General features: G+C 39.6%; 1 protein-coding gene across 1 annotated transcript in view; it reads right to left on the bottom strand.

Moving 5' to 3' along the window:
• Positions 1-7,957: 7,957 nt before the first annotated feature.
• Positions 7,958-22,126, bottom strand: part of odad2 (outer dynein arm docking complex subunit 2) — a 52,502-nt gene continuing 38,333 nt past the window's right edge. The window contains exons 17-20 of the mRNA XM_052570420.1: positions 20,509-20,623; positions 16,684-16,872; positions 16,339-16,560; positions 7,958-8,368 (exon numbers count right to left, since the gene is read on the bottom strand). Of these exons, the coding sequence (XP_052426380.1) occupies positions 8,255-8,368; positions 16,339-16,560; positions 16,684-16,872; positions 20,509-20,623 (640 nt within the window). The 3' untranslated portion in view covers positions 7,958-8,254. The remainder of the gene's footprint in view (positions 8,369-16,338; positions 16,561-16,683; positions 16,873-20,508; positions 20,624-22,126) is intronic.

Below are 22,126 nucleotides of genomic sequence, written 5' to 3'. Positions count from 1 at the left end.
GCAACAGTGTATTCCCTTGTGTGGGTTCACGTCTGGAACGCGTCCATCAGCCGACTGCATGAGAGCTGTATAAAGTTACTACAACCAGCCAGAGCTGATGTGACTGGACGCAGTTTATCAGAAGCAGCTTCACTTGAGTCTGATGTGCAAAACAGTGACAATTTTGACGCGAGACAAATTATATAGGCTATTGCAGTCGAGTGGGAAAAAAGTGATTTAGATTTAGTCGTGGGGAGAAGAGACTTCTCTTCAGAAGCACGAATTTATAGAAGTTTGGTAACAGATTTGTTTTTCTTTAGTCTGTAACTTAGTGTAATTGTAATCTGTAGCTAACTGATAAAATATTTGACTAATTGTAAATCCCCAATTTAGGCTACGTAAAATAATGCCAATTACATATATAAAATACGTTTTTGCTAAAGGCACAAAGGCCTATGTGCATGACTGATAATTGTCATGCTAAAGCTCTAGATGTCGTGATTCGCTGTCGCTGAAAGGCATGTTCTGACGATCTTAAAGTAATCTAATTTGCATTTCGTATCAGACATCATATAAAATCCCATGCTACCGTTAAATATATTTGGTTTCATTCCCTGTAATAACGAGAGACCTCGCGGAAGTCTGGGTTCCTCTCGTTCACCAAAAACGCTTCCCGCTCTAGGACAGAAAATCCCTCGAGACCTCATTTTTATTGTCTTAACATTTTGAGAGCGGAATCATTTCATTGAACAACCTAATTCTTTCCCAAACAGGGTTACCGAGGTCTACAATTACTTCTATTCCAGTTCGCTTAAGAACCTCTATAAACCAATATATAAACAAATTAATTATATCAACGCCATGTGCGATGCTTTATCTGGAGACTTAGCGTGCTGAAGAAACGCTGCTCGCGTGAGCTTCCTCGCGAGCATCGATGTGATTCTGGTACCCTCTCATTTTCCCAAATTACACGACTTACACGTCGCATTGAATGTGTCTTTCGGGTTTATCCAGGGTAGTGTTTGGAGGTGAAGTGACTAAACTCGGAGGCACATGTGTGCTCCTTACGCCCCGTATAATTGGCGCGTTCCTTTTATTTGGATGTATTTTTACCTATTTAATGAACAAACACTCCCGGACATCAGCAGGGTGACTCACTCCCCTCATGAATGCAGTTGATGGAGAGAAAAAGACAGTGCTGCTCGACCACTAAAACTATCTCTTCTCTTACCGTCTCTTGTCTACCAGGGGTTTACCACATGTGGGTGCCCACAGGCTTACTCTAACAGTGGCATCTCCAGGGTAACCACATGCCCCTGGGCAGGTAGTCACATCACTTTGTGGTGTACTTCATTTTGTGGGATGCCCACTGCTGTGGTGTGGTCAGGGGGAGAGATAATGCATGCTGTGAAGCCTTGCTGAAAGTGTAATGACCCTTAAATGCACTTCACCAGTAAACTGCCCTGGTGCCTTGGATGTCTGCCAGACCAAGTGTCTTATTTAAGAACTAGTCAGGTTTATTTGCACAGTTTCTACCAAGTTGTCACAAAGCAGCTCCTTGGGTCATCAGTGTGGCAAGAAAAAACTCAGGACTGAAGAGTTGCTGATGGCACCACTAAATACCTATAATCTGACAGTACACTATTAAAAATAAAGTTATTCATGGACATTTCTGTTTCTATGAACAGCATTGCACAAAACATTCTATTTACAGAAAATAGGCTCTGGCTTAAAATGTTGAAAAAAAAAAAAAAGGTTATTTTACGAACTTTATTGTAAGGTTCCCAAAACGGTTCTTCTATGCCTATGGCATTACTGTGAAATCCTCCTTTTGGAACCTTTATTTTCAAGTTAAAAAGACAAGTTGGCTTGCAAAGTGAAAATCTTTTACTGAACCCGTGAGCAATGAACCCAAGTGTTCTTCATTACTATTTTATTTCCTCTTCTGCTGGGGCAACATACTTGTGTTTTATTCGCTGAGTTGCCGCAACAGCATCTGCATAAAAAAACAATTAAGTGTTTATGAAGAACTAACCCAAACCCCACGTTCAGCACACAAGTTTGATGACAAACCAAGCTGTTTTATTCAACTAAATGCCACACCGCTGAAGCTTTCAGGATGTGTTAGGGCTAGATGAGATCCAACCATGTTTCTCACAGTTTCCAACATGGCGAACCAAAGAGTAATGGAACTGGGCTAAATTAAACGCAGGTAGTTCTTTTGCCGTAGTTGTAATTTTCAGAAATGACCTCGATGTCAACATGTCCTCTCATTAAAATCTCGAGTCCCTTTTGTGGTACCATTAATACAGTCTGTCCCTCATTTAAACCAACATTTTCACACTGGCCTTGAGTTGAGCAGCCACTGAAGGTTGCGCTGTTAGAGCCACTTAAAGAAAGCCACAGACAAGATTTGTTAAAATCATTGGGCCTTGTGGAAAATATAAACTGTTCAACAATTACACCCATTAGAGATTGTTAAAAGTGATTCAATCGGTGTTTTTCAAATTACCTTAAAACATTTCGAGCACAAGTCAAAGTATGTATACTCACAGCAGCCTTTCCACACATACTTAAGGCCATTACGGTGTCCAGTCTGAATGGCATTAGTGTCTTTCAAGCTGGCAAACACAATGTCTTTAAGAATAATTGTGTGTTGAGCTGTTGGTTCATTTTTTTTTCCCCACCTCGCCTTTCTTTAAGCAGCGTTGTTCTTTTAAAGACGGTTTCCTAAAATACATCAATGCCTGTGAAGTATGCGTGTCGTGTTTTGTTTAGTAATCTACTGGGTCGCCTGGCTCTGTGTTTTGGCACGCTGTTATCTTTTCAGGTTGCACTGTTTTCAGAGGTAATACTGTTCCTTTTTTGAAGTGGCTGCTTATTCGTGCGGTTGGTGTATTGAGGTTGGACGCTTCGTGACCTCATATTAAGAATCCTGTGTGCACGCTGACAGCGCAGGGTTTATTTTAGATTTCAGGAGAACAAAGGAACTTCAATATAACATTACATGGAACACATTTAGATATGCTGCCATTATGTGATTTACAGATAGCATTATAAGCAACTAGCAGCAGTACATCAAATACGTAAAAACCATAAAAGATTGTGGCACATAAGGATGATTGGCAGCAGTTTGATATATCTGGTCCGATCAGTTACCACCACCTTCTCCTGCTGTGTAAAAATCAAAAGCAAAAAGCTCCCATTACACAGTCTCAAACACACTATATGAGCAGAAAAAAAATCTGATAATCATCAGCAGTTGGCCTGCCGCTGTACTCCCTCTGTCTGTCTTTTTCCGTCTCGGTCTCAGCCTCCTCTCTCTTTCTCTCACCCATGTTGGGTGCTGAGAGCTTGATGAACACATCCTGATGAAAATTCAAAGATAATATAATTCTTGGTCTTGAGCCACAAGCCTCCCAGGCAGGTTTAGAACCCAGAAAGGGGAAGGTCTGTGCTGCTCTAGACCTCGTATATGTCCAAGTGTCTGATGTGTGTGTGGGAGGTAGGTAATATACTTAGTAGGCTATATACACTTATATCAGGGTACTTTCATATAGTCATATCAGACTCGTTAACTGGCATCATTTTTCTAACATAATATAATAATACATTCTGCAAGGTGCATCATTACAGCAGTAAGGTAAGTTACATAGGTAACTGTCTTTATGATCGAGTCATTGAATTGTTCACTCGAACGTGTTAAAACATTTCGAGAAGATACTTCTTTTGAATGTTATTTTTCATCTGTTACAAAAAGTATTAATTGAATTCAAATGTACTACATTGGCAGAGGTGCACATACTGTAAGTAGTACGCAGGTGTGCATGCACGACCAAAAAAAAAAATCAAAAATCTAGGCTACCTACTGGCATTTTCAAAGCACAATGCAAACCTGTGACATGTCATTCACCAATGCTCTTCAATCGTCAGCACTAAACCCGGCAGCGCATACACTTACTTGCTTAACACACATACACACACACACACTATTATAGGTTAATGCTGTTAAACAGATTAAATCTATTTACAACTTGGTAACATTTAACAAGTTTTTAATCTCTGACCTTTTATTGTTAGCATTGACCATGAACACAGTAATCTCTCATGCTCAACCACACTTCTTAGTTCTAACTGTAAAAGTTCATAAAAATGCCTGAATAGGCCTAATGCTTAAGTTCTTTAAAACAGCTTTATTTTGGAAGAGACACTGATGAGATTTATCACCCCCTACCCCCATTTTAGATAATTCCTATGCCCCTGGTTGATACTACAGGTGATTTTTCCTATTGTAATAAATCTGTGAACTCCATAAAGTATGTAACCATAAGCATAGCCTGTCAGCACCAATGCAGTCTTTATTAAAGTCATTGAGCTCTTTATAGGGGACAGGTCTGAAAGCCGACCCAGACACTGTGGTATTTGCACACTCATTTCTCTGTTTATTTATTGTTAGGCCAGCTAGTTATTTACACTTTATGGATGGGAACGTCAGAATTCATTTGAGGCAGTTAAACCATTTAAAAGAGAAAACAAGACAGAGGGAGGGAACTGGAGCAATAAGAAGAGAGTGAGAGAGCAAACCAAAACCATCTAGTTATGCAAGGCATTACAAGACATATTTAACCTTTGAGAGCGTATTACATTTTGAGGGTTTGTGACCACAAAAGAACAGAAACCTAACACTTTGTTGCAACAAACTGAGCAAACTAGTATGCGTATATGTGTGTGTGAAACCAAAAAATCTCTATAAAGCTAGTGAATTGAGCATGCAGAACTTATAGATCTGTGTGTTAAGTGAGCACGCACTTCCAGTGTATTCGAACGGCCGTGATGCTCTGCTCCCGATTTGGCTTTATATTAAAACACAGCCTTCTTGTCCTCTCGAGGCAAGGCAAAGCCACTTCTGATATTTGGAAGAACATTTTACTAGTCATTAGTTTCTTTATGAAATATTCTATCCCACTGCCTAGTGAGCTGCGGGAACCCTCCACTTCAAACAGATGCGTTTCATTTTCACAGAAAGCAGCACATGGATACGCACTTCCATTTCATCGCTCCATCCCCCCACGACCTTAAGTAAACACACTGAATTATGATTTTATATAAATGAGACCGTATTCAATGTAATTCAATCAAAATCTAATAAGGAAAGGGTTCCTGGTTGTGATGAGGTCAGATTTCGCGGTGAGGGCAGAGATGGAGGTTTAGGTGAAGCATGACCACAACATTTCTCAGCGTATTTCCCCCCTCCCCACTGACTTCCAGATATTAAAGGCTCAACTGGTGTGTGTGTGTGTGTGTGTGTGTGTAATGACAAACCCCTCATTAGCTTTGAAAAATAACCTTGATCAAATAACAGATCCACAAGGCGTCTGCAAAGACGTATGTTCGAATGCACCGAGATCAATCAATTTGATCAATCTCAGGTAGCGATCATCATTTTTAAAAACAAAAGTGGCTGGATAAGAAGCGAACTGAGGTTTGAACAGGCTGAGGCGGTGCGGTTGAGTACGGTCTGCACTTTTGAGCTGACAGGGCAGAAGACAGACGCTGGAGCACTAATTCTCATCCCAATGACTTAAACATGTCTCTGTCCTCAACTCACCATCCCATAAATTCCTGTCCTTCATTCAAACACGCAACATTTGTTTAATGATGTTAGTTAGGCATGTCCTACTAGTCATCAACCACAGAGAGAGAAACAGAGAGAGACCAATATGGATGAAGAGGGGAAGTAAAAAAAGAAGGGTAGCGGTTGTAACATCTGTACTGCTTGGGTTTATTTATTTTTGGTGATCAGAGTCGTATACTCAGAAGACAATGATTCTCATTTAGAGTCTCTTGGTTTATAGTCTGTTGAAGTAAACTGCACTTAGCCATACATGATAGACTCAACACAGGAGAATCCAGTATGATAAATACGGAGCCACAGGAAATCAGCTGTAATCAAGCTCGATATTGATTCAAACATTCAAACATTCAGTTCCGTTTGGCTCCTACTTCACATATTTAAATACTGTAGAAAACGGCAAATGTGATTTCTTACATGGTGTCAGCGAAGATATTAGACTGGGTGGTTGGTTATCAATACTGATACTGCTTTAGCCTGGCATAATAAAACTTCACTTAAGCTTTCACTGTAATAATTACTGCAGGGTCTTCAGATCCAATTGTATGATGTTAAATTATTAGTCTAAGTGGAATCACACATTGTTAATGAATTTACTGTCACAATTCAGCAATATTGAGAATATTAAAACTATAAGTTTGAATGCTTTGAATTCAGTCTTCCAAATATTCTGTAGCAGAGGCCGTTCTCTGTAGTCCTTAGAAGAAACATGCTGTAACACGACAGATTACCTAGAATGAACTGATTTTGATTGATCTGCCGATGTAATTTTAACAAAGAGCTAAAAATTTATATTTAATTAAATTTTTGACCTACCCACCCACATGCAAACACTTGGATATATTTTAGTTTTAAAATGTTTTGTAATTCATTAAAAGGCAGCTTTTGGACACCATTGATTTTGTAGCTACAATAACTGCAGGACATATTTATAAAATGCTAAAAATATTTGTATTATTAAAAAATATGCTATTATAATATTATATACTATATTTCTTAATATATTTATATAATAATATTATTCATATATAATAATATACAAATAGTATTATAACAAAAAACAATATTATATAACCTTATATTATTATTATTATTATTATTATTATTATTATACAACTTTCATGTTTTGCCTCGCTGTCATAAAACGGAGAATATCCAACCTTGTGCCTGTAAACCATTGAAATTTGTTGCTCAATAGACTACTAACATTATTTCCTATCTATTCTGACGCTCTGTAAAAGGTAAACACTGTAATCTATAATGAAAATGACGGATGTGTACCCTCTGAATCAGGAATATTGTTCACAAATGAGGTTGGAAGCAAACTATGCATCTTCACACACTCAGAATAACAGCCAGGACCACTGAAACAAACCCATGCTGCTAATCTAAATGAACTGATTTTATTTAATCATACGAATAAAGGATAGTTGACTTCACTAATCTACGGTAGGTTACACTAACTAAAATCAAGAATCAGGTTCAGATCAGGTGAAAAATATGAAAAGTGGAACTCAACTGCACAATTTCACTTTTTACAGTGCAGCATTGACATTTGAGTCATTATATGACAAATTTCCACTGTTTGTTCCATAGGTTTGCGTAATTGTATCTTTGCTTGTTTTGTTGTTTTGCTTTCATTATATCTGGACATTGGATTGGTGCCGATAATATAAAACATGATTATTTTTAAGGATTACATTTTATGGGGCTGTCTGAGCAAAAGGCACGCTGCTGCTGTACTGTTGAGGTGGTCTCATTTTCCTCATACTCGCTCCTAGTTTTAACAGGCAGAATTAATGAGGACATTGAGAGGAGCCATCACCATATTTTTTCCATAACAAATAATAACACAAAATACTCCATCTCATCAGGGAGCTGCTGCACGTCAATTACGCACAAAATCATATTTACTCCTAGTGCAGAAGGGACCTGCTACTGCATTGCTCCAAGTTCTCCAAGCGTTCTGCCCATTCACGTCACTGTTGATTGAATTTATGAGCAATTTTTCACATTAATGGGACTGTCTTTGTCTGGTTGAAACCATGTGTGTGAGTCTGTTTCATTGCTTTAATTTTTTTGTGTGTGCATGTGGTCATTATAAGGCCTGAAAAAACTATTGTGTCTGTAAGCATCTGAGAAAGCGAGAAGAAGAAAATATGGCGAGTGCTTCTGCTTTAATCAGCAAGCAGTCTTCAATTACAGGGCTGCATGAACTTTTTAAACAAAAGTCACATCACCAGATGTGCCTGTTTCTCAGACGTGTGGACAACTGTACCTGCTGCATTCGTGAATGTGTTGTATTCATGCTTGAAACCACTTCAGAGAGTCTAAACTGTGGAACATTTGGCGTCTACACACATAGGAGAAGAAAGCGTTTATTGTTATTGTTAAATTAGATGCTGCGATGAGGAAATTGGGGAAAAAAGCTGAGACAAGGGTGATTCAGGGTTGTAGGCTCCAACAAATTAATTAATGACATGTTTAGCTTCGGCTAAATGCTTCCTATTATTACAGAGCTGAAGTAAAATCTAAATAAACACACATCGGGCATCACAGCTGATCCATTTATACTCATTGAGTGGGCAAAGGAACTCATTTGTTGCCCACTGCGGGTGAGATGGAAGGAAGATGCGGTCACTTTTACCCATATTTAGCCTTGTCATTGGCCAGCGCCAGGCGTCGAATGTTGGCCACACAGCTGGCTGCGGCCTCCTGCAGAATCTCATCCGTGGATCCGATCATGATGAGCAGGAGCTGCGAAGAAGAGAGGAACATGAAATGATAACGCTGGCCAACATTCTCCTTTCATTAGAGAGAACGAAAACCGCGTAGCTACAATAACAGTCATTCACCAAGGCCTCTTACAGCAGTTCTTTCCTGGGGCTCGAAGGAGACATCTAATCTGTTATTAAGCTATAAATGCAACTGTTTGCACACTGCAGATTTCTGCCAGAGGAGTTTACAGCTCCTGCGGCTGCCAAGGCTCGCTGCCTACTGGATGGCAGCAGCACTGCGCCGGCTCATTAACTCACATATCGGTGTGTTTAGTTGGGTTGAGAGAGCTAGATAAGAGGAAGAAAGCGAGAATATGGCACAGCATACAGTATATGTGAGTGAGTGTATTACAGGAATTGTGTTTGTTACTGTAATGAATAGGTTGAGTAGTTGTTTTGAAATTCTTCTCTTGTAGAGCCCTACACATTTGGCCAGGTACTAAACCGCAGTTTGGCTGGACCCTGCATCAGATCAAAGGTCATATCAGATCCCGCCACTTCAGCACTGTGTATGCCGCTTCTTTTGATCCGGACTCGAAAAAATGCCCAATTTCTGGAACATTCAGACTATATATTAAGCAAGCTTTTTCTTTTATTGTACAATGAGAGTTGCTTATTATGCAGTCACACAAAGTAAACCTAAGGGGTAGAGTCTGTGCCAATGCCACACTGTGGGTAAGTTATAATACAGTTGTCTTTGTCGAGGGAGGGAGAGAGACAGACAGAAAGAAAGATTAGTGGCTAAATCTAAATAAACAGAAAACGGCGGACAAACACACTGGCACAATGGGCAGTCTAAATCTGTTTGGTATGTGTGTGTCCCTCATTGCAGTAGCAGGAGAAGGTCATTCACTGAGCTTCACCCAGTTTATGCCAGCACATTTAGGCCATGTTGTCACACATATACTCAAATAAATCACTTATTCTGCATTTCAGAGTTTCAAAATTCTGGCCGATTCCAATGCTGTAAGTCGAAGAATGTTTTCATGTTACAGCCGATAACGAATGTGAATGAAATGTCAAGAAAAGTCAAGCAAGCACGAAATAATCATATTTGACCCTGGACCACAAAACCAGTCTCAAGTCGCTGGGGTATATTTGGCAATAGCCAAAAAAAGCAATGTACGGGTCAAAATTATAGATTTTTCTTTTATGCCAAAATCACTGGGATATCAACATCATATTCTATTTAGATATTTAGTAAATTTCCTAATGTAAATACTAAATGTAAAACTACATTTTTGATTAGTAATACAGTTGCTAAGAATTCATTTGGACAACTTTAATGCCAATTTTCTCAATGTTTAGTGTTTTTTGCACCTTCAGATTCCAGATTTTCAAATCAGTGTATCTCGGCCAAATATTGTCTGATCCTAATAAACCATACATCAATGGAAAGCTTTATTCAGCTTTCAGATGATGTATAAATCTATTATAAAATTGACACTTAGGACACGGTTTAGGGTCACATATTTGTTTATGGTTCTATGTATGTTTACAATATTTGATATGCTCGATGTGTGTGTATTGATCAATGTTTATGTGAATAAAATACTAAATTAAAATTGTTAATTTAACAAATTGATAATGTTTCTTCAGAAGTCTTGGATTATGTCTAATCCATAATGTCTTTTTGTACTTTTGGAAGCGTGAACATTTTGGTTGCAAATAACAAAATATGGACAAAATGCAAAGTCTTAAGGGTTGGGAATTATATGAGTGTGAAAAAATTGATAGAAATTTCTGGGTGAGCATTAGATGAGAATACCCATTATTGACAGAATTTCTTTTTTTTTAAATATAATATCTCCAATATTGTACCAATATAATGTACATCCTTAAAATCCTTTTTAAAACGGTGTCATTGCTTGTGGATTTGAGATCTATTTATGACTCAGATTTGTTTAACTCTTTTCATGTTCTACACACATGCACCAAGTTTATATAGACGACACTAAGCCAAGGCACAGAGAGGCAAGACATTCATAAAATTCCTTGCTAAAAGTTAAATAGTGAAGAATAAACAGATGGAAAGACTAATATTCTATCTGTGAGCTCCACCAGATTCCTGAACTGAACCGACTTGCAAAAAAAAAACAAACAAAAAAAAAAAAAACGCTTCCATAGCATCCCTCCTCGTCTTTATTTGTTAAAATCACTTCCAGGTTCTTCACATAATTTCAGCAGTCTCTCTCCAGCACATGAATGTATCAGCTAACATGTTCAGCTAGATTTCCAGATTTGCCGTTTTTAAAATAGATCCCAAAACACCTCGAACGGATGCAAACACGAGGCTGCAGCAACATGCCAGCGCGTTCAGACAAGCTGCTTTTGTGAGCAGTCAGAGGATGCCCGCGACAGGGTCAGCCACCGTTTGCCAGAGCTCATAGAGTGTTATTCAGCCGTAGCCAAACAGGGGCTCCTAGGGCCTGGAGCGGAGCCTCAGATAAGCACTGCTCTCTGTCTACCCCTGCCCCTCTCAGCTGGTTCCTGAACAGACTATAATAGTCCACTTGTTAAATACTCCCAAACCTCAGTAACATGATAACTTGCCTCATGTTTGAAAAATGAATCAGAGCCTCTAAGACTTTCTTCTGTCTTATATGCCGCAAGAGCGGGAGGATCCTGACCTCCAGGAAAGGTTTTCCCAGGCTTCTTTTTCAGCACAAGCACATGTACGTAAGTTCTCACACATGTACGCACGCTTGCACACACATGCCATGCATGTAGGTGTTGTGGTGTTAAGTGCAGCAGCGGTAAGCTGCCGTTTCCTGAGGAGAGGGTTTCAATCTCAGTAAAAGCCCCCTGTTCACCCACCTCTATTTGTTCCCGTCCTCTGCCCTCACTTTTGTCTTTACATTTTTACTTATATTACTCTTATTCCAGTTTTCTTCTCCATTCAATGTTCTACTAGAACCCAGTTCTAAATGGCTTGTCCCCTATATGGCATATTGTTCTTGAGAGCTGCACACAAAAGCACACAACACGATCAGTGTAATCTGATTCATGACAAATGACTCCTATGAACTGGTTCTTTTTTAGTGAATCAAAAAGTGTGACCAGTTTAGTTTGAAGGTCGAACCTACTCTAATAAGTATTAGCAAAAAACAAAAACAAAACTTTAAATCAGTCTAAAAAAGTGTTATGTTAGTATCATTTATATACTATTTTAGTATTTAAATGAAATTAAATATATGCATTTAGCAGACGCTTTTATCCAAAGCGACTTACATTGCATTCAAGCTAACAATTTTCTCCTAACATGTGTTCCCTGGGATTCAAACCCCCAACCTTGCGCTTGCTAACACAATGCCCTACCACTAGATCTACAGTTTTTTTTTTCAATTTTAACAGTTTATTAGAACAAAAGTAAGTCTATTGAGTGTTTTTTATCTATTGTTGGCTTTTGTTTAATATATGATAAAAAATGTAGCACTTATTTCAGTTAGCTGCCAAGTTTTTCCGTCTTATATTTATATTTTATTTCACCTTAATTTCTGTTACCAAAAACAACTTTTACAAGTTTTTAGTTTTATTTAACAGTAACAACACTAGTCTAAAACATGACCTGTATAATTTACATATTAGCAGCAACCAAATTTATTAGGTCTTAAATATGGCTAGAACAGAATCAAAATTGGAATCGAAGTGAATCAAGAATTTGCGACTCAAAACTGAACTTGGGAAATCTATATTGATGCTTTTTATGAGAAAATGTAAGATATGTTTCTTCCTTTCTTTTACTATTTCCCATATACACTTTCAGGATATCCTTGGTCTATACACTTACTCTTTGTTTTATTCTTTTCCAGGCTCTCCCTCTTGTTTTCTTTATTCTTTTTCCTCAATAAACATGCAAAGAATGCTTTTCATGTTATCTACACGCATCTCTTAAACCCCTTTCTACTCTTACACCTGAGATAGCCTGCATTCCTCACCTCAAACGAAACGGAGGGTCGAGTCATGCTGTTTCAAGACATAAAACACCCCAAACTTCAGACACATGCTACAGTAGCTAGATCAGAAAGCTCCATGAGAGAGAGGGAAAGACAGAAGACTGAACAGGCTGAGTGTGTATAAGGACGTCATCTGCTTGCCATATCCACAGCAGCTTCAACCTGCTACACACAGACCATGACTAAAAGGAAACGTATGGAATATTTCTACAGGTCGAGGCTAAATCATGCTCTTTTTACATCTCTCCTTCATATTTTGTACATTTGCACGCATACTGGTTTGTTTTAAACACATAAATAGGACAGGAGGGAAAACAGAGGTAACATCACAGGACTTTCACACAGGTTTGCAGTCCACAAAAAATACAGTCTAAGCCGCACAAAACATGCCAGGATCTGGCAACTCACACCAGCTGGAATCCTCTCAGATGAAAATGGCTGATAATTACCGCTCGTATTTTGTAATTTGTCTCGCAAAGGTATTTTTGCCAATGAAAGGAGCTCTTTAACAGAAAAATCAGGCTAAAGCTGTCTGCAAGGATTTATGGTTTCAGCAAACAATCTGCAAAGCAGCGGTGGTGTGCTGGAGGGAAAGAGAACCTGGAAGAAAAGAGTTTTCTGAGCATCAGGCACAACGAGGCACATCCGAATGAAAGCTATACTGAGCGTACATCTCAAATCAAACGGAGTGTGTGTATGATTCCCACAGGCTACAGGACGCTCACACACACTGTCTTTCAGAGATCAGCAACCCTAGCCATAGTAGTTCCCAAATGGGCTGAACTTTCATACGTCTGTTTTTTGAGGTGTAGCACGCTTGTAAAATCATAAAAGGCTTTTGTTTCAGAACCAATTTAAAATGCTCTTTCATATTTTATGAAATATTCAAATGGAATATTAAAAGTTGTTTTTGAGTTTAAATAAATTGCCTAAAAAGTGTAAAGGCAGAATTTGGAGAGGCTGGAGGGTGCAGAGACCATCTTTCCAGTGTAAAATACTTTCTTCTCATTGCTTAATTTCCTCTGCTAAAGCTTGGGGGACTGAGTTCTACACCATTAAGAACGTCGAGCTGCAAAGTTACAGACAGAACATAAGTCTGAGAGGGCACAGCATGCAAAAGCAGGAAAAGGAGAGAGAGCGGAGGAAATCATTACTGTTGGGTGTACAAGAGCTTCTGACTCTGAAATACGATTGCAATAATAGCAAGAGGCAGTCTTGAGTTTTACACCCCTTCATAAATTAGACTGGAGTGTAGACATCATTCCCTGATAAACTGTCTCTCGAAAAACATTTACAATGGTCGGAAATATTGTTTTAACATATCTTCTGTCACAATAGCCGATACATCATTTTAAATGACAGTTTTGCTAGTGGTTGTTCAGGTGCAGGCAGCAAATATGCCAGTGAGAACAAGTTAAAGAGGTAATGAGGGCGCAATTGAAGGCTGGATTGTGCAACTCATGCAGACACAAGCATTCACACAGACACAAACACTGAGCTGTCCAGTTTTTGTCATTGCTTGAACAGTTCAAGAAAAAAAAAAAAACATTCGCCTTAACGATTTTTGCAAATTGGACATTACTCTTTTGGAACACCCAAAGTTCAGTCCAGCTTCCAATTATGGGCTGAGCTGAACCACATTCACTGCACCAGCACATCAGACTACAGCACACCATTAAAGGAACATGGGAAAAAATATCTGGCTGCAACTGCAACACGACAACCACTCTCATAATTTATAATCCAGTTGTTATTGGGGGTGTGGGGGAAGCGTTTTAACTATATGTATGAGCTCTCAAACAGTTTTCTCATGTGAAAATCAGATTGGGAAAAGTGAAATGTGGTTCAATTTGAATATTGGCAAAACATGTTTTTTTTTCTCCCAAACTGAATTACAGTATACATAAATAAAATGTCATCTTTTATTGAAGAATACGTAGTTCACTAGTGTTAACTGCACAGTCATCAGGTCGAGAGTATACGGAGTCTATGCTGAAGCCAGTCTGTGTACATGGAGGTTTCTGCTTTAGTCTATATAAAAGACCTCTTAGACTTTCAGTGTCAGAAAAAAGTGAAAAAAATGTACATTTAGAGATACAACATCTTGTCACTGGGACAGTACCCTTAAAGGGGTCATGACATGGATTTTTTTAAATTATGTAAATTATGTTACTTAAGGTTTACTTAATGTTAATAAAGTTTTTTTGCATGAACAAAACGATTAATATGAGGAAAAATGATCTTCAACCTTCATTCTAAACAGTTTTTAAGGGGCGTGTCCTTTAAGGTTCTCAGTAATCGAGCACTGTTATGATTGGCTAATGTCACTGCATAGGAAAACGTATCAACGCCCCCTTGCTATTGCACGTGTGTTTTGACAACATAATCAAAATGAAACGGTCATTTCCAGACAAAGCATTATGACATAATTTACTTCGTTTGTGAGGCAGCTCCAGTCAGATATAGTACTGCTTCATCTTTCGAACAAATGTTTCTTTGTGAACTCTCCATGACACTGTGCCTCGTTTACAAAACAAAATGCTCTGTATAAAGACGTGAACAAGCTGCTTAAACCAAACGCATCAAAGAAAGCGTTCTTTCACTCCATATATTGTTCTGACGACAGAATCAAGCATGTGGACTGTGTCTGAAAGCGAACGCGCATCTGTATACTGTAGACAATATAGTGGCAGTGATTGCAATTACGTTTTGCTTTGATGCTATGCGACACTTTCATTCAGTGTGATCAAGTGTCAAGACGTTAGATGACTGAATGCCACTGGGCCTATGGTGAGAAGAAGACTATTCGTTGATGCCTTGCTCTGGAGGCAATGTTTATGCAAACGACTGCGCCCCGGTGATGCCACCTTGTCCCTCAGATACAAAACAAGCCATTATTAAATAAATGCTGTTTAGGAGTAGGACGTTTTGAGTTATGTAACTTGCAGGATGGTACAAAAGATCAAGGGAAATTAGATTTCTCATGTCATGACCCTTTAAAAAAAAAAAAGACAACTTTGAACCTTAATATGCACACCTAAAAGGTGCATATTTGTACCTTTGAGCAGTTATATACCCTTAAGTTACTACTATTAATCTTTAAATGGCCCTTTAAGGGTACTGCCCAAGGGACGAGCTGTCCCCTAAAGGTACTGTACAATTTTTGCACATTTTTCTGAGATGGGAATATTTTTTTAAGGGTTATACTAATCACCAAGTGACATTACAGCGTTCTAAAATAAAATGCATTAGCTTTTTTTTGAGCTGCTGCAGTCTAGACCTGTCACTCTAACAGCCACATCTTGAAATGCTTGATTTTTGGCATTAGCGGAGAGCAGTTTTCCCTAAATAACCCTGCAAGAGCTACAATAAAACCTACATCACACCTAACACATAAATCCGTTTAGTTACTTGTAAATTGAGCAATTATTACGGAAAGTTTTAAAGACCATGTAAGGCATTGTTGTCTAACATACCGTGTATCTTTTGATTTGAGCGCCATATTGAGTGGATTCCAGAAACTGCCACTCAGAAAGTATCCCAGCAGTGTTCTGTCACCCCAGACCAGTCAGTCCTGGCCAAAGTCATGCCACAATCACATTCTGCTCCTTCTTCCCAGCAGCTTGCTGAGCAACCGTTCCCCACGCAACAGCCTTCCAATGCTCAGCAGCCCTGGCATGCTAGGGCTCAGGATATAACTGGGGGGTGGCGGAGCGAAGCTCGGTATACACACTGCTGTTTGCTCTGCTGAATTCCCATGATGGTTAGAAAACGCTCTAACTTCCGCCCCCCACTTCAAAACTATCACCCCACCCCCTTCAAAAAAAAAGAAAGAAAATAAAACATGCCTTGTTTTCCTGCCTTCATTGCTCAAAAATAGTTTGAAATACATCCTCTAAAAGCTTATTAGTGATGTTTTCATGTGCCAACCCTGCTTGTACTTTGGAGAAAGCTCTCAGCTAGAAATGCGAAAAAAAATTAGATCATGCAGTACCTTGACTACTCCGTTTTCATGCATTGTGATGCAGTTGTTAGGGTCTTTAGACAGCTCAAACAGAGCCCGGGCTGTAGCTTGGTGCACTGAAGGGTCTTTTGATCGAAGGTAGTGCACCAGTGGGGCTACAGCTCCAGCTTCCCCAAATGATGCACAATTACTCCCCCACTTACAGCAGCAGGCGATGGCTTCCGCCAGGTACCGCCGTAACTTATCATCCCCCTGTACAATCACACAAAGAGAGGGAGACAGAGAAAACCTAATTAAATTGGAGTATAGTTACAACTGAATATACGTTTACGGTTTGAATTTGTCAATGTGAAACATGACTAGATCAGCACTTACGGTATTGGTGAGATTGGCCAGCATGGGAACCACACCATGGTCTGTAATAACGGCCAGGTTCTCCACATCTTTAGCAATTTTGGCAATGGCTGCACAAACACTGGCCAGCACGTCTTTATTCTGTGATTTTAGCAGGTTAACAATGAGCTCCAAACCACCCACAAAGGAACGCACCATTTCTCCAGCATCCTAAACACAAGAGAATGTCATGCATTGCGAAAACATTTATTTTGATGTGTTATCGTGTGGTAAATCATTCACTGATTCACTGAACTACTGAGAATAGCCACATTTCTCTTATGATACATGGAGACACTCCAGCATTCTTTGGGATGAGACGCAGGCTGTACTCATTCGGTCACATATGAAACCTGTACATGTCAAACCCAGTCAGTCCACACTACCTAGAGAATATACTCACCTCAGATAGGAAATATGGCTGTAAAAAAGGAGCATTTGTTAATATTCCCTGTCTGTGCGTGTGTATAAAGCAGGGCTTGTTTTAGGCTTGGTTGCACCATGATGGAGGACGAGCTTTCTCCCTCAGGTCACATGAAAGCTCATGCCAAAGTAGAGGTCAACCACAGTACAACAGTGGGCATTAAAAACACACAAGCCCACATATTGCACAGACATGGCAACTTTAGGCACTCTTTTATATTCAGTACAGTTGTGCCAGAGGGTATGTAGCATGCCAGCATGGCACCAGACTGTTTAGAATGATTATATAATAGTACAGTGATATCTTTATTGAGGGTACAGAGGCATATCATTATGGCTTTGGAATCAGATGAAGCCGAACGTTCAGTAAACAACCCAATCTTTATTCCCACCTGCTATTTTTACTGAATAAAGATGCCACTTACAATGAAAAGGAATGATTATGGAGTACCACAGGTTGCTGCTTCTGTTCTGGTCATGAACAGCATGACACAACCATGACTTGAGTTCAGATTTTTGTGAATTGGAGTCTCCTAGCCTAGAGAACAAAGTCTAAAGTCCCTGACTCTCTTGTAAGTACAGTCCTGTGTGGTTCTCCTGAGAACAATAAAGTCTGTCCCTCTATAACCCTGTATTTCACAACACAGCTTAACCCTAATAAACCCCTTGTACACAGCACAGCAGAAATCAGCCTTCCGCCCCACAGGCCTAGAAAGAGAAGAGGAGACCCAGAGCAGGTCATGCGTACAGAGCAGGGTGAGCCTCTAAAGTGATGCCAGAGGATGAGCTCTGTGTTTAGTGTGTCTGGGCAGAGATCAGGGAGGAGAGGGGAGGAATCTGCAGTGTGTCTCACACAGGAAATGGCAGTACAGGAATACTGATGAACACTGGGAAAGCAAGAGAGAGAGAGAGAGAGAGAGAGAGAGAATCAGGATCAGAAGAGGAAGTATGGCAGAGCCACCAGCTGCGGAGGGTCACTGAGGAACCCTTTCAACCCAGGGCCCACAAAAACATCCCAACTAAGTTCCACATCAGCAAACACAGCACGAAGCGAGACGTGCAGAGAGGGAAGAAGAAGAGTGAATGAGAAAGAGGGAGAACGGATGAAACTCAAACAGTGTACAAAAACCAATGTAAGCCAAGCTAAAAGAGGGAAAGGAAAAGGCCCAAGAGAGAAAAGGGGAAGAACAATATGCTGGGAGTGTGAATATCAGAGAGAAAGATTAGGAAATTGCACTCAACAAATTATAAATTACTTTAAAGCACACATCAAAAGCAACAAAACCGATTATGGTCTCTCCTCACATCACCTGCTTCTGGTTGTGCTCGAACACACCACAAATATTACATCCACCGACCAACTAGCACATATATCCTGCACCTGCATGAGAAGAAATAACTCTCCATAGCAGCAGGTGGCAGTAGCCTGTATTCACTGGAAGACCAAGGACTGCGAATATGCAAACCGTAAACAAAGCAGTGCTTGGCCTTACTACGGATTCACTACAAAGCTTCTTTGAATATAAGTCGATTTCTTTTTATGACCTCTTGGCTTAATTTTTTATATGCTTTCATCACTTCCATTTTTTTTGTGTATTGGTTCACAAAGCTGAACAGCCAATCAGAATTACATTTCTCACTGAAAGGCTCTGCCGCCGATTCATCATGCCCGCAAGTGTCACTGGTGCAGGCTGACAGACAGCTCAGCGTCACGACTTTTAAGAAGCCAATGTATTTCAAGGAAAGAATAAGAAAATCTACCCGAAAAGGTGTTTTTGATTCAAAGCAGTCTGACAGAACCTCCAGAAAGACTTTATTCGGTCTCCTCTGTATATCACAGTGCTGCGTATGCTCTTCTGTGTCCTGCGCCACAAGGATGCCCTGTTTTATTTCAAATCAAAATACACATAGAAACAGTGCATCCTAGTGGCGCGGAGGACACAGAAGAGCACACGTAGCATGGTGATATGGAGTGACACAGAGAAGAGCATTGATATACAGTATATATTGCTTCATATACCCCAGATTGCAAGTCTGATGGAAGATGGTAGTATTCTAACGACATATTTTCATATATTTTATGGACCTTGACACTGTTATTTACTTGACAGTCTATGGGACAGTCTCAAGCTTCCAGGTTTTCATCCAAAATATCTTAAATTGTGTTCCAACATGGGGCTAAGTGATTAATGACAAAATTTTCATTTTGGGGTGGAGTAACCCTTTAAGGAATACACAGGATCTGGAATTTTGTGGATGGCAAAAGATATCCCTATACAGATCTCATAGTGGGCTCAAGTTTATTCACCTTGTTAACCAACAGAAAAGTGTTTGGTTTGAAAGTGATTTCTGTGTGAGCTGTGCTTCATACATGTTGCATACAAAATTATTTCTGTTGATCAGACCTTGATTATTTGGACTAATTAAGTATGGTCCCTGTTAAAGGAGACAACACTGCTAATCTATCTTACAGTAGCTAATAATTATTAGAGCATTCATAGTAAGCACCAGCTGTGAGCACGTGTTTGTGCACTGGTAGGGCTTTTGAAATCTCCAGATGCGGTTCCTCGAGCATGATTCTCATAAATCTGGCCCTGGAGTTGCTAACTCAATCCACATGGGCCTTTATCTAAATAACTGCTGCTGTGAGGCCGATCAGGTTCCTGGTCTGGATGGGTACGTAATTTCACATAGCCCTTGCCACCAGCTCTCACTTCTCCTCTCCCTGAATGTGCATACTAAGGGCTGCTGACTCTTTGAGTCCATGAAGTGAACCTGCATTGTTTTAGTGACACATCACAGCAAGGGGGCTACACCGAAAAGGAAAAGATAATAAATTCTGGAAGAAGCGAAAAACTTTTTGATTTAGATAAAAAAATAAAAATAAACATATATTATATAACAATGCTCTTGTATTTGCAACTGTGCTGATAATCTACTACAGGAACAATAATGCATGTGTTAATTTATTACACAAGAGGCTCAAGAAAGCAGACTTGCTCTGTGCCAGGTATGAGATTTGTATCCTATGTATAGATGAAACCAACTGCTTTGTCCATATACTGGATGTTGAAATTCTGAACGTGTGATTTCTTTGTTTACTTGTGGATTGGCAGAAAGTTAATCATATAGAGAGCAGCGCTCTCGGTTAAATGTGCATTAAGTTTGCAAGCACAAGCTTCTTTGTGTTATTTCAGCACTGATACCACAAAGGCATTAGATATAGCCAGTTTGTACATCTTTCTAGTCAAGATTTTGCAAATCTACAAAGGCAATAGCACTTCAGTTTATGAGGATTCTCTATTGTGTTTATTGAAACACTGTCATTTCAACATGGCAAAATACAAATGAACCTGTTTCGAAACTGGGCATGATTAAACATACCTTTGTGTTCTCAATGCAGGGGCAGATGGCCCAGGCAGCACTGGCCTGAACTTCTGGATTGGGGTTCTTCAGCAAAGACCAAAGGAGACGTACACCATCAAGACGATCGATTATCCTGAGAGAGAAGAATAACAACTTGTATCTTCTGGACACTGAGAGATGTCACCCCAACCTGATTTATCACCCCCCCCCATTACATAGTTTACAGTGCAATGCACAGTGTAAGCTCATGACTTGTTTTCCCAACATGTCTGTTTTTCCCAGGATTCAGTTTGGCTTTTGCAGCAGACTATCCCTCCTGGTGTGATGATGAAAACATTCCAGTAGCAGATCAGAAAGCTGCTCAGCGTGGCTTTCCCATCACATCCCACCTGCTCAGTCCCTTACGCCGGCACCCCCTGCTCACCTTCCAACAACTCCATTAAAATCAGCCTGGCCGAGGCCTGACCCGTACAATGCTTTTAGGAGGTCCGTGCGGATATTTATAGCAGACCGTGGACAAACACACATTCACACACACTTGCACGGAGTGCACCGTTTAACTCGGTTCCTGTCTGCGACTCTGAGGAGGAAAAAACCCAGAGAAAGTACGTTTTCCAAGTCAAATATTCTCTGAGACAAGTCTTTCTATATTTCACTGCTTCTGAGTGAGGTTTACTTAAGAACAGGCTGTATTTCATGCTCCGGATATGATTCTACTAAAGGATGTAGTCAGGCTCAGGGAAGAACGGGAAAATGACTCTTCAGTGCGGTCCGTTTGTCAGGTATAAATAATATGTAACCTGTTTCCCATGTGTGCATCCAGCGACAAGGCCGACATTCAATGCTGTCATAATTGCTAAACCACGCTGCAAAGGGGGAGCCAGTAAATGGAGACCGAGCTGAGCACTGGTCAGATCCATCTTAACGCCAAGTGTACCCCCGACCCCATCCTTATAATAAATCAGTTTGAGAAGCATGGTAACATGGAGACGCTATCCCAAGAGGCCACTAAATCCTTCAGGAGCAGGACATATTGTTGCACTTGAAAAGGTAAGATGCACTCAACACTACAGTAGTAGGATGCATCTAGAAATCAGTTTCTGGACTGGTTTAGCGATGGAAGTTTGACAACAACAATGGAAAATTTAGTTTAATTTAGTCATTATGTATACAAATCTAATATTAAAATAAATCATTCTGAAAATGTTTTTAAACTTAACAATAATTTTGAATTCCAGATTATTTTGACTGTGGAGGACAGACCGTCCTAATTTCAGAAACAGGCCTGAACATGCTGTTCAATGAAAGAAAACAATCATCAAATATGAGCTATGCTAATTGCTTTGTAGACTACTGTGCTCAATTCTCAAAAAAAAAAAAAAAAAACACCTTCAACACGAAACAGAGGAATGAAAAAACATTAAAAAGACTCTTTGTTACTGTAAGGAAATGGGGACAAAAAGACAAGTCCTAAATATAGATTCCATGAGAAAACAAGAACAGGACTGAAGTTCTTGGTCACTCAAAGAGTTAAAATTAAATGAATGACCTTATTTCTCTAAAAAAAACAGCTTTGTGGACTTTTACTACACCACTGTGGTTGCTCACATCCATAAATGTATTAATCTTTCAGACA

The sequence above is a fragment of the Carassius gibelio genome, chromosome B12 (assembly GCF_023724105.1).
Source record: "Carassius gibelio isolate Cgi1373 ecotype wild population from Czech Republic chromosome B12, carGib1.2-hapl.c, whole genome shotgun sequence".
NCBI lineage: Eukaryota > Metazoa > Chordata > Actinopteri > Cypriniformes > Cyprinidae > Carassius > Carassius gibelio.
The sequence above is the reverse complement of the archived record's forward strand: the minus strand, read 5'-3'. Positions and strand labels throughout refer to the sequence as shown.